General features: G+C 38.2%; 1 protein-coding gene across 3 annotated transcripts in view; it reads left to right on the top strand.

Moving 5' to 3' along the window:
* The window catches only part of atxn3 (ataxin 3), a 50,997-nt gene that overhangs the window by 20,757 nt on the left and 12,026 nt on the right, over positions 1-18,214 (top strand). For all 3 annotated transcript variants that reach the window (XM_067991926.1, XM_067991925.1, XM_067991927.1), the window contains 4 exons: positions 932-1,019; positions 2,920-3,058; positions 4,302-4,471; positions 16,054-16,186. In XM_067991926.1, coding sequence (XP_067848027.1) covers positions 932-1,019; positions 2,920-3,058; positions 4,302-4,471; positions 16,054-16,186 — 530 coding nt within the window. The remainder of the gene's footprint in view (positions 1-931; positions 1,020-2,919; positions 3,059-4,301; positions 4,472-16,053; positions 16,187-18,214) is intronic.

Genomic DNA, 18,214 nt, shown 5'->3' with positions numbered 1-18,214 from the left:
GTTGGACAGACTGGGACTTTTTTCCCTGGAGAGTAGGAGGTTAAGGGGTGATCTTATAGAAGTCTATAAAATAATGAGGGGCATAGATAAGGTCGATAGTCAAAATCTTTTCCCAAAGGTAGGGGAGTCTATCACGAGGGGGCATAGATTTAAGGTGAGAGGGGAGAGATACAAAAGGGTCCAGAGGGGCAATTTTTTCACTCAAAGGGTGGTGAGTGTGTGGAACGAGCTGCCAGAGGCAGTAGTAGAGGCGGGTACAATTTTGTCTTTTAAAAAGCATTTGGACAGTTACATGGGGAAGATGGGTATCGAGGGATATGGGCCAAGTGCAGGCAATTGGGACTAGCTTAGTGGTATAAACTGGGCGACATGGACATGTTGGACCGAAGGGCCTGTTTCCATGTTGTAACTTCTATGATTCTATGATTCTATGATTCTAATCATTGGATAAAGTCAAATTTCCTGCTCCACTGTCTCAACTAGTAAATTGTAAACAATTTTACAACACCAAGTTATAGTCCAGCAATTTTATTTTAAATTCACAAGCTTTCGGAGATTTTCTCCTTCCTCAGGTAAATGTACTGCATAGTGGAACATTGAGCCATTCAGATCAGGAACATTTCAGGTTCAATCTCAATCTGCTGAGTTGGCCAATCTCAGCCTGGATAGCTGTGGGTGTACTGTGTTTCCCATATTGTTTCCAGACTTTGGAAGTCTATTTAGCTACAAACTGTTTAACCAAACGTTTACCACTAGGTGGCTCTATTATTAATGATGTATTTTCCAATGGATGACGGGGGGTGGTGGGGGGAAAAAAACAAGTGGAGAAAACTTAGATGCACTTGAAAATAAGTTAATGTGAAGGGTACAAATCTTTCTAATGAATATGTTATAGATGTAAGGAATAACTGATGCTTTCTTTTCTGGCCAGTGGTTTAACCTGAATTCTTTATTGACGGGTCCAGAGTTGATCTCCGACACTTACCTCGCCCTCTTCTTGGCTCAATTACAGCAAGAAGGTATCCCTTGTTCAATATCCCAGAAATTGCTTTCATTATTAATAAAAGTAGAATTCTAGTTAGAAAAATAATATAAATGGGAAAACAGTATTTCTGATTATTTTGAGGTGCAATTACCATTTGTAGACAGTATAACTAATAATGCAAAGTTTCTGTGTGTTATTTCAGAGTTGATGCAAATTATTAGTAGCTCACAGGTTTTACATTGCTTTCATAAATGAGGACAGAAAAGGCACACGTGCACCAAGGAAATGCTTTGATATATATGATTATAATATCTTTAGTTGTAGAAAAAGACCTGTTGTTCAAGTTAAATTGTAGAAGTTATCTAAGTGTAAAAATCCACCATGATGCCTTCATGGTCAAATAACCTGCCAATACTTATCATTTAGGCTCCCATGTGGAGAATGGCCACTTAAGTAAGGTACTGGACAGTGACTGGTAGCTGTGGAACCATAACCCAGCAAGGATTTAACCCCTTCATAAATGGGGAGGAAATTGGACAGAAAAATAAATATATGTAGAAATGTACAGCAGTAACAATGTACAGTTTAATGGTAATCTGAGTAAGAGCTTCTTACTCCCAGTTTGCTGGATAGAGTTCAATAATCTTGTAATAAAACATCAGAAATCACTTCTCTGATTCTTCAAGAACAATCATAATTCCCCAACGTAAGTTAAAATCTCCCTCAATAAAAAGTTATGCAAGTAAAATCCATTCTTTTCTATCTTTACTCCATTATTTTTTTCCTGTGAATTCAGTGCTCATTGTGATGAAGGATGTTTATGTTGAGGTATGGAACACCTTCCATTTCAGGTACTCAGTGTCAGTATCAAGCAATTCCAGGGCAGGCAGAGCATATTTGGGTATACAGTAAAGCTTCTTTTACTCTGTCCCAACAACATGCTTTAGCCTCAACCTCAAGAGTGCAGCAGTGTGACATTTTCCATTTCCCATTTCTTTTCACTTATTAATATATGCAGCATAATTTTACAAAATGATTCTCACAGCAGGCAATGTCATGGAAAATATCTTTATAATAATACCTTGGTATCTTATCACATCAAAATATCCCAACAAGCAGTGACTGTTTTTGTTATGTGCCAGCAACATTCCACAAACTGTAGTGAGCTGAATGATCAGTTAATCTTCGTTAGTGGTATTGATTGAGGGAGGAGTGTTGGTCAGACAACTTGGTATCTCCCTGCTGTTCCTCAAAAAAGTGCAACAGGATCTTTTAAGGTCAACCTGAACAGGCAGACCTTAGTTTAATGTCCCATCTAAAGAATGGCACCTCTCATAATGCAACACTCCCTCAGGACTGCATTACAGTATCATGTAGATTATAACCTCAAAACCTGGTGTGTGGTTCAGACCCACAACCTTCTGATCCAGAGGCGATAGTGTTTTGAACTGAGCCAAGCTGGCACTCTGGTATGCTTTGTTTGTTGCACATTTTTATCATACGGGAATAGATTGTTTGCATCCTGGAGGCTTGGATTTTTATTGATAGGGGTTCTGAATTTTAGTGCCAAGGAGGTCCTTGGATTTTTAGTATATGGGGCTTGGTTTTTCAATAAATGTGCAAATGTTTAAGCATAACAGAAAGTGGTTGTGTTTAATTATGATTCTGCTTGACACAAAAGTGTTTTAATAAAATGTGTGGCCCCCTTTAGTTGTTATGCCATGTGGATCCAACCCACTGTTCCAAGGTTGGAGACCTTGACTAATTAGGTATTTTACGAGGTGCTATGGCATAGACAGTATAGTAAAATGTGACTAAATCTGGGATGCTCACCTGAAGAGAGGCTTGTGTTTATGTCAGAATGAGCTCATTTAAGATGGTTGAGTATGGGTCTGTTTGTAGTAAAAAGAGTAAATGCTGTTCAATTTCTCCAGGTTATTCGATATTTGTAGTAAGAGGAGAGCTGCCAGAGTGCGAAGCTGATGAGCTACTAAAAAGGATGAGAGTTGTGCAACAAGAGAGGCCGAGGCTATTTGGAGAGGAGGCAAATCAGCGAACAGAAATTGCTCAGAGGTACTGAGGAATAAAATTGCTCATTTTTAAAAAATGTTTCCCATTATGTTGTATACCAGGGTTTTCATCTTATTTTTGAAAACTATGAATAATAATCGGTTATCTACTACAAGACTGAAGTGACATAATAGCCATGGAGCTTGAGAACTTAAACAATAAATCAATAAATAATGCCATGCTTTATATCTTATTTAGAGATGTATTCTTGCAAAACCTTGGCTTTAAAATTACACCGTGGGACACTGGTGTTTGAACACTTAATGTTTTTGTCTGAAATTCCTCCTTCCATTATTTTAGTGGAGACATTAACATTAACCTGTCTGATTTTGTACAATAATTTCAGGGCCTTTGTATTTTTTAAAAAAGCAAAATATTGAGCCATTTAATATTTTAGAATTGTTCATCATTTATTAATATGTTTTGCATGTGATACATTCAATGCATCAGAGGTAACCTGAGTCAGACGGTTGTGGGTTCAAGTTCCACTCCAAAGACTTGAGCACGTATTCTAAGCTGATACTCCAGTGTAGTACTGTTGGATGAGATGTTAAACCAAGATGGCTGTCCTCTCCGATGCACGTAAAAGATCCCATTGCACAATTCGAAGAAGAGCAGGGAAGTTCTAATGGTGTCCTGGCCAACATTTATCCCTCAACCAGCATCACTTAAAGCAGATTGTCCGGTCCATTTATCTGATTGCTGTTTGTGGGACCTTGCTATGTGTAAATTGTCTGCTGCATCTCCCTGCATTACAACAGTGACTACACTTCAAACTTACTTAATTTACTCTGAAGTGCTTTGGGATGTCTTGAGGTCATGAAAGGCAGTATATAAATGCAAGTTTTTTTCTTTTCTCTGTAAAATAATCTACACCAGATATGCCTAATTTCTAGGCCTGTTGTGCCATGTAAATTTCTGATTAGGAGTGGCAGCATTCCCCGTGCTACTCTGTTAGAAGCCTGGATGTTTGGTTGACTTAATTCTGTTATTTCCTAAATTTCCTCTAGGGGGCCATTTCCCGAGACTAAGATCATGAATGTTCCAGAAAACAAAATGTAGTTGTTTATAGCTTACAGTGGATAATAACATGCACCAGAAAAGATTCTTTTAATGGAGAAAAATATCAGTATATGGAATGTGATTAGAAGTTAGTATGAATGAAACAACTAGGAGGTTTTTGCACGTGTATTCATTAAAAGCATATTCTGGCCATTATTTTATTTTTAAAAATTGTGTTTTATAGGATACAGAACAGTGACTGGGAACAAGCAGTTGATGTGAGTAAATCGATTACAAATGTTTTAGATGAAGATGATGAAAATCTGCAGCGGGCATTAACGCTAAGCCGCCAGCACATGGAGACAGAAGATGAAGAAGCAGATCTAAGAAGAGCAATTCACCTCAGCATGCAAGGTGAGGGTTGGTGCCCAATGGCGATAGTACTGCCCTGTCAAAAGTACCATCCTTGAAATTACAAAATAAAATCAAGGCCCTGTCCATCCATTCAGGTGGACATTGAAGCTCCTTCAGCACTTTTTTAAAAAAAAAGAGCTAGAGTCCACTATTGTCCTGCCCAACATTCCTCCATCAACCAGTACCACAGAAGATAACCAGATTAACTGGTCATTAATCTTGTTGCTGTTTGTGGGATTTTGCTGTACATAAAATAACTGCTGCACTTGCTTACAATATTACACTTACTGCACTTCAAATTAATTCATATGAAGCGCTTAAGACGTTTGAGGGACACGAAAAGGCGCTATTCATGTGCAAGTTTTTCTTTTAACTGATGGTCAGAAATTCAGGTTACAGCCAACTATATAACCCTGTAACATCTTCACTTGACAGTAAATCTCCCATCAACCATGCATAAATCTAGGTGCTGTTTGTATATCTTCATACACTTAACTGTGGGAGGCAAGCATGCACAAAAGGCAATTCATAATAAATATTTTATACTGTTAAATATAATCCAGTGCATTGCAAAAAGCATGGGTGCAACAACAATTTAACAGGAAAAAAAGAGACTTTTTAAATCTTTTGCTTTCACCATTATTATGTCTTTAAATTGTGTATTGATGTTGACCTGGAAATCCTCAAAACTCTTAATGCAAAGTGCTAAATTTGAAAACAAAGTGAGTGCAATTCTGACATATGGTTATTTGTGGCATTGCCCTAATGCATGTAGAATGTTCCCAAGTCTTAAGTAATGGTGAAGTCAGTTCTGTTACACATGGACAAAGCAGTATTTCTATTTATCCCAACTTACTGCATGGAATTTTATTTTGTTATATACATCCACAAAATGTGAATTCAATAAACTGTTCTTAAAGATTAATTTTTTGGAGATTATTAGAGATGCTTCTCAGCAGTAAGTTTCTCAGAGCAAATGACAATCTGGGGGGCTTATATTTCAGATCCTTACTTTCAGAGTAAGGCCCTACCGGCCGCTGCAGGTTTTAGCTTATGTAATGATGGCTGAACCACTCATTTATTATTGTTGAAACAGTAATAGATAAAATTTAGAATGACATTGAATACTGTAAATAGCCAAAAGTAGTCAAAATAACAACCTATTAATCTTGCTATGATCTAGCCAAGAAAGCTGTCTGACCCAACATAGTTTGGTGGCCATAAAAATTATGGTAGCTTTTTGTGATCATGTTGCTTTCAGAAAAAAAATTGCCTAGAATGCTTTGAGTATATGCACTTTATACCCTCAGACTTAAAGGTGAAATCTCGGTCTGAGCAATATGTTGCATTGTTTGCTCTGATCATGAAACCACTGTACTTGTACACTGGAGTTGTTCTGTAAACCAAGCAGGAAAAATGCAATGCCATCCCCTAGACTCCTTCCTGCCCTCAGTGGTTTTCCTGGAATTTAACTGGGCTGTTCCCACCAATTTCAAATTAAACTTCAAGTATTGGTGATCTTTCCTTAGGAGCTGATAGATAATGTAACATTTTCTCTTGCAGTACCGTTGACTAAGTTTGATAATTTAATCTGTCAGCTGTTCTACATATCAGGATTGATGCAGATTTTTTTCATTCATGCAGTGGTTTTCACACACACAACATGCTGTGCCTATTGCTGGTTTCAGCTCTTGCCAACTTCAGTACCAGCTCACAATAATATTTTATTGTAGAAGTATACTGCCTACCCAGAAAATACACTTAGAGTTAACATGAAATGTTAGATGTAGAACTACTGCCCACTTGAAGGGCCGTGTACTTCTAAAAGCACTTTCTTGCATTGGGAAGTGGCACTCGGTTTAACGTTGAAGCGATTAAAAGCTGGAACCAGGGTCAGGCACAGCTAGGTCATTGTGCATCAGTTTGGAGCAATTGACATGTAAACTGGGCAGTGGCCATCCAAATATGGAGAATGCACTGGATTATTAAAACACCAAATAACTTACAAAAAAGTAAGCATTTTATATTACTTTGTGTCAGTTCATAAAAGAAGGCTCATATGGTGAACCTCCTATACCCTTACACTCCATACAATGGCCAGTGGCATAATAGCACAAGCCTATCAAGCTCAACACATTGCACAAAGGAATTGGAAAACATAGGTTCCGATCTCAGATTCCCACATGTTTAATTCCTGATCTCGACTGTTCCCACTGTGGGGAAGTAGGGGTAAATCACTTCACCAGAGGGTCAGAAAGAAAGTCATTGGGCCTGACACTGTAGGCTACTCTCTCATATCCACCAACAACTGGCAACAATAACAACATTGATGTAGTAGCCTTATTTTGCAGGGAAGGTACACCGAAAGATACAAGACTGGAAGTGGGGGCCGGGGAACCTAGGGAAACAGCGGTAAAATATTTTCAAATTCTCAGCCTGCAGAGTAATTTTCTACCCTTTATAGGTGTCAGTCGTAGCTCAGTAGTAGCATTCTCACCTCTGAGTCAGCAGATTGTGGTTCAAGTCTCATTCCAGAGACTTGAGCACATAATCTGGACTGGCACTTCTGTGCCATCTTTCAGTAGAGACGTTAAACCAAAGCCCTTTCTGCCCTTTCAGGTGGACGTAAAAGATCCCATAGCACTATTCAAAAAAGAGTAGGGGAGTTCTTCCAGTATACTGGCCAATATTTATCACTCAACCATCACCTAAAACAGATGATATGGTCATTTATTTCATTGCTGTTTGTGGGAGCTTGCTGTGCGCAAATTGACTGTTGCGTTTCCTACATTACAACAGTGACTACACTTCAAAAGTATTTCATTGGCCGTAAAGCGCTTTGAGAATCCTGAGATCGTGAAAGGTGCTATATAAATGCAAGATTCTTTTTTTTTCTTGTCTTAGCTGCAATATGTTCAGCCCAAAATATACAGAGGGAAAACTGCTGAGGCGGTGTGGAGCATTCATATTTTGCCCCATTTTTCCCTCCACCCATTTGATCATCAACAATTTGGAGCTTTGGAGTTTGCCAAGTTTAGTTTACAGCCTCAGATTTGTCTAAATTGCTGATGAATTTGATGCCCTTTCTGTAAAAAGCAAGATATAGTAAATCACCACAGGTCCTAACATGCAATCAGTTCTGTTTCCTTTCATATCAGTGACAAATTTAGATTACTATATTTCTACAGTTACTAATATGTGTTATTTGGACAGACAGAAGATTAAAATAGTTTTTATCCTTTTGAAACAGAAAGGTACAAAAGAAGGTGATAGACTTCACACCCCTGCATGGCTGGAAAGAGAGCAAAGCTGTACTGTATACTGTATGTACATACAGTCTCGAGAGGGAGAGGTTTCAATACTGTTCTGTTCTATAACTGATTCAGAAATAAAACATGAAAACTATGTTTTTATGTTTATCTTTTGTAGTTTAAAAAAATCTAAGCTAACTGCAGATATGTATAGTTTTTTTTTATAAAATTAGATTTTGTATAATTGCACTGTTGAAGTGTAATTGTGTCTATATAAGGAAATATTTCTCAGGGTTCCTTCAATGAAATCAACCCATTAAGGGAATCATTTAGGTATATCTCAATGATTCCCTTAGGAATAATCTATAATTGTAAAGTAGAATTAGATACCTAGTTGAATGCTGATAATTAACATAGTGGGTAAAATTTCTCTTTTGACATGCCTCTATCTCCATAATTAACAATTCAGAAACATAATTGCATTCTCAGAAGTTTCAAAGCCAGAGGATTTGTTAGTAGGGAGTTAGAATCATAGAATTCTGCAGCACAGAAGGAGGCCATTCGGCCTATCATGCCTGTGCTGGCTCTCAAACAGCTATCCACTTAGTCCCCTTTCCCCATACCCTTTTAAATGTTTTTTCAAATATTTACCCACTTCCCTTTTAAAAATAATTATAGATTCTCTTTCCACCACTCTTTCTGTTAAGGCATTACATGTTCTGGCAACCTTATGTGTTTTTTAAAAAAAATTCTCCTAATCTCTTCATTCTTTTGTTAATCTTAATTTTTCCCCTCCAGTTATTGACTCACTAACCAGTGGAAATAGTTTTTCCCTTATCAAAACCCCTCATAATTTTGAACACCACTGTCAGATCTCCTCTTACCCTTGTCTGTTCTAATGAAAAATGTCCCAATTTCTCTAGTCTCTCTTCCTAACTAAAGTAAGTTAATTACAAAATCAGCCATTCTACAATTTTAAAGAAAAATTTCACTCCATAAATTTGACAAGAATGTTTTGGCTTATAAATCGCTGATAAAAATTATTCTTTTAATTTACATATGCAACTACCCATTTAAACATTCGCCAAATTATGGAGTATTGGAGCTGTAGCATATGATGTTAGGATACATTCAAGAAGCCTTACATGAGCTTCCAATATCAGCCGTGCAGGAATGGGTAGGTAGGTGCCAGGCGGAAACCAAGTACTTTCCTACGAGACAAATTCGAATGCCAGTTGTCCCAGCCCACTGTTGTAGTAATCAACAACAGCAGGGAAAGGCGTAAAATGGAAAAATTGATAAGTAAAGTAGTGCTATCTATTATATATTAAATTCAGTAAGTGGGACCTGCTTTTCATTTAAATATCCACGTGCCTGCAGTACCTGTTATCCCTGTAGGTGGCGATATGCTAGGCCTTTTTAATGTTAATAATTTCACATTACATGACACACAATAGCTGTTATTTAATAGTTAGAGCATGTCTCCCTGTAATTGTGCAATCTGGCCAATGGATTTTCATAAATTACTCATGTTTTTTGAATTTTTTCTTAATCAGTAATTAAATTTCTAATGTGTAAAATAAGGGTTTAAACAAAGTAAAACAAATTTTAAAATTATATATTTCAGAATAACATTAAATTTATCCAGTGAATTGTCCTTTAATGCCTTCCATAAAGTTTTCATTTGAAGACCACAGCATCTCCCAGGAGGGAAGGAGAAACCCAAGTAACGACAGACCGGTCAGTTTAATATCAGTTGTGGGAGAGCCACTAGAATCTATCATCAGAGACAATGACTGAGCATTTGGACAAATATGAGCTGATCTGAGAGTCAGCATGGATTTGTGATGGGTACGTCATGTTTGACTAATCTAATGTTTTGAAGAGGTCACTAGCATTGTAGATAGGGGAGTGCCAATGGATGTCTGTACGGACTTCCAGATGGCATTTAATGAGATTCTGCACAAGATATTATCAGCAAAAATGAAAGTGCACGGAATTGGAGGTAACCTTGTGACATGGGTTGGTAATTGTTTGGGAGTAGGAGACAAAGGGTATGGATAAAGGGAACGTACTCTGATTGGCGGAATGTGATAAGTGATGTTCCCTGGGGATCTGTATTGGGGCCACATCTTTTCACCATCTATGTTAACAGCTTAGATGAAGGAATAGAGAGTTCTATATTCAAGTTTGCAGATAAGACTAAGTTAGGAGGTACAGTAGGTTGTGTAGCTGGGAGCAGGAAGTTACAAAGTTGTGTAGATGGAAACAGGACAGATTAAATGAGTGGGCAAAACTATGGCAGATGGAGTTCAATGTGGGGAAGTGTGAGGTCATCCATTTCAGAGAGAGACAAATCTGAATATTTTCTAAATGGCGAGAGACTAGGAGCAGAAGTAGAGCAAAGGGATTTGGGTGTCCATGTATACAAATCACTAAAAACTAGTGCACAGGTACAAAATGTAATCAAAAAGGCTAATGGAATGTTGGCCTTTATCTCAAGGGGATTGGAATACAAAAGTGAGGAAGTGATGCTTCAGTTGTACAGAACCTTGATCAGACCCCATCTGGAGCACTGCATTCAGTTTTGGGCACCGAATCTCTGCAAAGATAAATTGGCCTCGGAGCGGGTACAGTGCAGATTACCAGAAAGATACCAGGGCTTGAAGGATTAAATTATGAAGACAGATTGCATAAACTTGGTTTGTATTCCCTTGAGTTTACAAGGTTGAGGGGTAATCTAATCGAGGTATTTAAAATGATTAAGGGATTCAAGGGTAGATACAGAAAAACGATTTCCTTTGGTGGGGAAATCCAGAACAAGAGGGCATAATCTTAAAATTAGAGCTAGCCCATTTAGGAGTGAAAACCAACAGCAATTTTCACAATGGTTAGTGGAAATCTGGAGCTCTCTTCCCCCAAAAGGCTGTGACTGCTGGGTCAATTGAAAATTTTGAACATTGAAATCAATAGATTTTTGTTAGATAAGGGTATCGAGGGATATGGAGCAAAGGCGGGTAAATGGAGTTGAGGTACAGATCTTACATAATCTGATTGAATGGCAGAACAGGTTTGAGGGGCATGAATGATTGGGAGAAGGGATGGGAAAGGGGGAGTTGCTGAGGACTACATTTACCTCACAATATCCACCCGTAAAATGCAGATTTCAGATGTTAGTGGCTTCTCTCCTCGCCATACCATTCTATCTGAAAGGAAGGAAGAAAAAGACAGAAGATGATAATGACAGAGAGAAGCAAAAGCAAGGCTTAAGAGGGAGAAATGCAGAAGAGAAGAAAACAAAAGATAGATGAGGAAAGAAAAACAGCTACACAAAGACAGCAGAAGCTAGCAAGAGTGTGATCATGTTCTCTGACTTACCATATACAATGCCATGGGAAATCGAATGGTTACTCCAAACAAAAACAAAACTTCGTGGATTAGCACAGTGTTATTTTCTAACTGCTTTTTTTTCAATTTTGGTTTACAAAGAAAAATGTTTGTTTTATAATTAGAATCAAGGGGGTCTAATTTTGTTGTTGGATTTCCTGGTGATCCATTATAGTATGTTTGGCTTGGTTTTCTCAGTGTCAACACACCAAATGAAAAAGGTAATCACAATCACAAAGGGATTAGCTATGTAGCAGTAGATTGGAGGAGTTCTTAAATTTGGAAGTTCATTAAGAGTGACAGCTTAAGGAAGGAGAATCAGAAGTGCAACAGCAGACATCAGTGCTTCACAGCAGAAGAGAAGAAGTGATTAGGAGTTGCAGGGAGGCATGTTTCATGCTGAGGATTGCCACTGGAGTAATGTAGTATCGAATAAAATGTATTTGAATCACTCATGGGATTTAAGTTACTAAATGTAAACAAGAAATGTTGTTTTTGCTCCTCAAAGTACAGCTTATTCTCTTTGTTTATATAAAGTGGTTTAAATGTTTTACACTTTTGAAAATTATTTTATTTTGTAATTTATGACTGGTTGGTTTGTTTTTCATTATTTTGGATAATGCTGATTTTCTTATTGGTGACTTGTGGGAAGTTATGAAGAGTAGCCTCAAAAGGGGATCTTAGATGTACAAAAGAGTACATATATATATAATGTTAAAATCTGCAATTTATGGTTGTAGTGCAATCCTGTAATAGCGAAGTAACATTTTTTTCTTAATACTATAGACCCTTTAAATAATGTTTACAGATGCGAGGGTTAAGATAGTACGGTTGAATTCTAAAATTATTTTTCTGTCGTTTTCCCTGGAAGATGTTGCTAATATTCCCAATTGAGTAACGCATGGCAGTGGATGCACCTGAGGTGGTGGAGACCATAGTGGTCAGTGATGAAATGGCCGATGAGGTATTGGAATATTTAAAGATTCACTGGAACCAGCTAATTTTTTTGTTTCATCGAGTTACATCGAAACTACAGCGCGGAAACAGGCCATTCGGCTCAACTGGCCTATGCCGACATTTATGCTCTACACGATCCTCCTCCCTCCCTACTTCATCTAACCCTATCAGCATATCCTTCTATTCCTTTTTCCCTCGTGTGCTTATCCAGCTTCCCCTTAAATGCATCTATGTTATTTGCCTCAACTACTCCCTGTGGTAGCACGTTCCACATTCTTACCACTCTTTAGATAAAGAAGTTTCTCTTGAATTCCCTATTGAATTTATTAGCAACTGTTATATTTATGACCTCGAGTTTTGGACAGCCCACAAGTGGAAACATTTTCTCCATGTCTACCCTATCAAACCCTTTCATTATCATAAAGGTTTCTATCAGGTCACCCCCTCAGCCTTCTCTTTTCTAGAGAAAAGAGCTCCCAGCCTGTTCAGCCTTTCCGGATAAGTATATCCTCTCAGTTCTGGTATCATCCTTGTGACTCTTTTTTGCACCCTCCCCAATGCCTCTATATCCTTTCTATAGTATGGAGATCAGAACTATGCACAGTACTCCAAGTGTAGTCTAACCAAAGTACTATACAAGTTTAGCATAACTTATCTGCTTTTCAATTATATCCCTCTAGAAATGAATCCCAGTGCTTGATTTGCCTTTTTTATGGTCTTATTAACCTTCGTCGCTACTTTTAGTGATTTGTGTATCTGTTCCCCCAGATCCCTTTGCTCCTCTATCCCATTCTGACTTATTATTCAAGCAGTATTTGACTAGTTTATCGATTATCTCCCCCCTTTCTACCTTAAATGTTTTTATATATCTCTCCTGATCTCTTAAGGAGGACAGTTATCTCATTATTATTAAAGCACAAAAAGTGGCCCATAGTCTAAAGTGTGTTCCAGCAATTCTGGATCTTAAATGGTTAAAGTAAATGTGAGGGATGCTATAATGGAAAATTGCAACACTCAGACAACTCGGGGCCGTAATGGATGATTTGTAAAAACCTCTTGATATTCCAGTCTTTTTTTTAATTGTTAGAAACATGATTAGACATAAAAAAAAATTTTAAACACAAAATTATAAGTATTTAGCAAGAATGAAAACAGTAAATCCAAGCCAAGGTGAATTTATGAAAAAAAATTGTACATATTGTGCAATTTTTGATGTCATTATGTTGTTCCTGAATGTGTTAATGTGTTTGCTATTTATTATCTTGACTTTTGGAAAACAATTGATGAGGCCACTCACAAGTCATTTAACTAAACGTTTGAGGTTTTGGAAAAAGTTATGAATTAGATAAACATTTAACCAGGTAATAGGGAACAAAGAGAAGGTATTAATGGTAATGATGCAAATCTGGTGCCCACCCATCCTTCTACAAGTTTTTCATCTGCACGTCTGAGATGTCAGTTACAAATCAGTACAGTCATTTTCTAGCTAACCAGTAAAGTTGTATTTTATTGCAATGCAACCAATACTAGACTTTTCAATGGTTCTTCCTGAGCTGCTGTAAATAATGGACACCAGCTTCTGCTCATAATGTTTATTTGCGTTTTCAGAGTATTTTAAATAGAACGTCTGCATTTCCAGATGGCAAGTTGTCTCAAAGTTGAATATTCCAAAGAAGGGGATATTGTTCTGGGCAATATGCAAAGGCTTAGTAACTGGGCAGAGGTAATTTAACATTGGGAAATGAATAGTAATGAATATTGGTGCTGACCTGGGGGAGTATGCTAACATAATAAATGGTATATATTGTTCAGTAGATGGAGCGCAGAAGGAGAGTTGACAAAACATTTATATGCTGTAAAGTAGAAATTGTGAGGCGAATAGAATATTTGAATGTACAAATTGACCTGCAGAATACATCCAAGGAAATTGCACTGACACTGTAAAGTATTGGTAAAATCACGCAAGAGTATTTGGTTTTTGGAAAGGTAACAAGAATTGTTCCAGTTTTTCATCATTGAGCTGTGAAGAGCTGCTGTAAGAACTCAACTTGCTCTTATTGGAAAATGACTAAGGGAAATATAATCTCAACAAAATCGATACGCTGTTGTGTGGAATTTTGTTATGGAAAACCAGGCGACACGATTTCAAAATGAAGGAAACTGAAATCTATATATTTATTCAAAATAAAAATGCTGCGGATGCTGGAAATCTGAAATAAAAACAGAAAATGCTGGTAATACTCAGCAAGTCAGGGAGCATCCTGAATAATAAAAGTTTAGAAAGTGGATTGAATGATCAGGGAATGCATGTTAGTGAGCCCTGTTAATTAGATTAATTGCTGTCATCAGAGGAGGGTATTCAATGATCTGGTTGGCATGACGATGTAAGCAACAGGTGCTGGAGGGAGATGAAAATGATCCTAAATGACTGGGTAAGTCATATGGGCTAACTGGCCTTTACTGTTTCGCATTTCTGTAGTTATTTAATTACTTTGTCATGACCGCAGAACGGACTATCTTGGCCTGATTCCAACAATTATACAAATGATAGGAAAAAAACTGCAAATGCTGGAAATGCACAGCAGGTTCATCAACATTTTAAAGGAGAAAAAAACATTTTCCATTTTCCACTAGAATACAGTTTGCAGTTTAACTTTAGGTAAATTGGAGAGTTTTTGTGTAGAACAAATTATGGCAAAAAATGGAAATATGACATAAAAAATTAAATTGTATGTAGAAATGGTCTGTCTTTTATATTCCACAAAAATAAGTGGATTTTGCTTTTAAAAGGTGTTAATCAGGCATTCCACTGAGTTGAGATTTTTCCACACTTAAAATCGAAGTTATTTCCCTGTACATGTTAGTGTCTCATTTTTGAAAGTGTACATATATTTCTCAAGAACAGTGCCATGGTGGGGACTCCTTTTTAATAATGTGGATTCCCTGTACATGATTCATAGTTGTACACTAGTAATTTGTTAAATACTACATTTCTGAATTCCCTGATTGCTCATTGGGTAAATGTCATAGTGTGCTACTTAACTACACAAACCAGAAAGGTTCCAGTTTCATTCCCTCACTTAGTTACCTGATCTGTGCTGGGGCAGCAGTTGGATTGCCGCATTGACCTCTGAGTTAAGAAGGAGAGAAAGCAGTCGGGTTACAATCCACTGGCCCCTGCTGGAAGTGCATGTGTGTGAATATTGGGTGGGTACAGGATTTGACTGTGATGCTCTGCCTGTGTTTGACACTTACTGCCAGGCTTGTGCATGAATACTAGGTTCAGTCACAGCCTTCAGGAAGGAAGAGTAAAACGGGGGTGGAGGGGTTGGATGGAATGCATCTTTGTGTATGCTGATTAGCAAATAATAAACTTTGTAATAAACTAATACAAAATAAGAAACCTGCTGTTCCATGAGATACTGGATATCACATATATCCTGATTGTAAAATCTTGCTGTTCCACCATTTCAGTCACTTAAATTATAATTTTAACCAACAATGATCAGATGCAAAAGTATCAGTAGACTAGTATGACCCCACCGTGGCTCCTAATCTGGATTGCTGTGGCCTTTTCAGCAAAGCACTGGTACCATGGTTTACCAGTGTGTTGTGCCATACAATGGTAAGTTTTGTACCATGATTTCCCACATGGCAAGTTCCCATACTTGGTCAATGGATATGATGTGAAGTGCAATACTCTTTCCACCAAAGGGAAAGAATATTTTGATCTGCGCACACAGTGACATGTCATGACAATGGCAGAAGTGTTGACATATGTCACCTACCCACCCTTTCAAGCTAGGAATGTTGCAGCGGAACCTAGAGAGGTAGAGAACATCTTAAATAAAACAGAACAGAATTAATAATAGGAAGAAAATAAAGCACTTGTGGTTTGATTGATCCTCAAATGTCACAATTGAAATGTAGCATTTTAAACATTCAGATATATGCTGTTTTTAATAACATTGTTAATGAATCTCCTAGGTTTTGGACAAGGAACAGAACATTCAGAAGTGACCTCATCCCAGAATGATGTTGCACAATTTTCAGGGACAAATCAAACTGAAACGCCTACCGCAGAGGAGCTACGAAGACGTAGACAAGCATACTTTGAGAGGTAAGCAGACCATAGATCTGTACTACTACAACACTTGGTTTAATGTCCATGATACAATACATTTGACTTGGACCCTTTAAGGACTGAGTTTCTTTGCATTTTTCACAGTATTGATATTTGTTATTGCCAGTTTTTCTGAATTTTTTTTATTCTTTAAAATAGACTTTGCAAATATTTTTCTTTTGATTGACTTTCGTGCTCTTCAAGGCAAGAGATATTGAAGTGAGAACTGGAAATTTTCCTGTTTGAGTCACCAGTGTCAGTATTGAGCACTTCTGGATCAGATATACTAGTCAGAGTGAAATGTGCTTGCTTGCTTGCTCCCTATCTCTCTAGTCTCAGCCATTTCTTAGCTTCAGCCTCAAAAGAATACACCATACTTCTATAAGTTTGATTTATTTTAAATTTCCTCTACTAGCCATCTAAGTGAAATTATGTAGGATCAAGAGTAGGTCATTGTGCTTGCTCTGCCACTTTGTCAGCTGTGGTAGCTCGATCAATTCAATCCCAATTCCCTGCCTTCTCTGTATTCCTTAATACTTCATCTTCCCAAATAAAAACCCACCTCCATTTTAAATATCTCAATTGGTTCTACATCTGTGGCCTTCGAGGGCTTTGGATTCACACAGTTCTTGTGTGTGAAGAAACGTTTTCTGGATTTGCTTTTAATCAACTTAGTTTGAATTCTAAGATTATGTCCTGTTATAAGTTCCCCTACTACATTCATTCCCTATCCAACCTGTCAATTCCCTTCATTATTTTAAATACTTCAATTAGATAATCCCTTATCTTCCTCATTACCGGGGAATAGTATCCAATATCTAGTCTCTCAAAGTTAAGACCATTCACCCCAGCTATCATCCTTTGAATTGTGCTGGACTCCTTCCAAGGTCAGTTTATCTTAGGGTGGAATGCCTAAAATCGAACACGCTATTCCAGACAGTAATACTTTATTACTTCAATATTTTATACCTCTTGTGATGAAGCATCCTGCTGGCCTTTTTCATCACTTTTTGCACTTGCAAGTATGCTTTAATGACTTGTATGCCTGTATCCCTAAATCTCTTTGTCCATCTATTCCTGCTTTCCACCCCCACCAACCCCAACACCTCCCCATTTGGATTGTATTCCTGTCTGCCATTCTTGTGTCCAAAGTTTGTTGCATTGAACTGCATCTACCATCATTCTGTCTACTTGCTTAAACTATCTGTCCTTAAACTATCTGTCCTTTAGGGAAGGAAACCTGCCGTCCTTACCCGGTCTGGCCTATACGTGACTCCAGACCCACAGCAATGTGGTTGATTCTTAATTGCCCTCTGAAATGGCCTAGCAAGCCACTCAGTTGTAAAATCTCGCTACGAAAAGTCATAATAAGAATAAAACCGGACGGACCGCCCGGCATCGGACCACTAGGCACCAGACATGACAACGGCAAAACACCAAGCCCAGTCGACCCTGCAAGGTCCTCCTTACTAACATCTGGGGACTTGTGCCAAAATTGGGAGAGCTGTCCCACAGACGAGTCAAGCAACAGCCTGACGTAGCCATACTCACAGAATCATACCTTTCAGCCAACGTCCCAGACTCTTCCATCACCATCCCTGGGTATGTCCTGTCCCACCGGCAGGACAGACCCACCAGAGGTGGCGGTACAGTGATATACAGTCAGGAGGGAGTGGCCCTGGGAGTCCTCAACATTGACTCTGGACCCCATGAAATCTCATGGCATCAGGTCAAACATGGGCAAGGAAACCTCCTGCTGATTACCACCGACCGTCCTCCCTCAGCTGATGAATCAGTCCTCCTCCATGTTGAGCACCACTTGGAGGAAGCACTGAGGGTAGCAAGGGCACAAAATGTACTCTGGGTGGGGGACTTCAATGTCCATCACCAAGAGTGGCTCGGTAGCACCACCACTGACCGAGCTGGCCGAGTCCTGAAGGACATAGCTGCGAGACTGGGCCTGCGGCAGGTAAAAAATTTTTTTTTTTTTCAAAAAATATACTTTATTCATAAAATTTGCAGCAG

Source organism: Heptranchias perlo, chromosome 10, assembly GCF_035084215.1.
Source record: "Heptranchias perlo isolate sHepPer1 chromosome 10, sHepPer1.hap1, whole genome shotgun sequence".
In the NCBI taxonomy this organism is placed as follows: domain Eukaryota; kingdom Metazoa; phylum Chordata; class Chondrichthyes; order Hexanchiformes; family Hexanchidae; genus Heptranchias; species Heptranchias perlo.
This window is presented reverse-complemented; position numbering and strand designations above follow the sequence as displayed.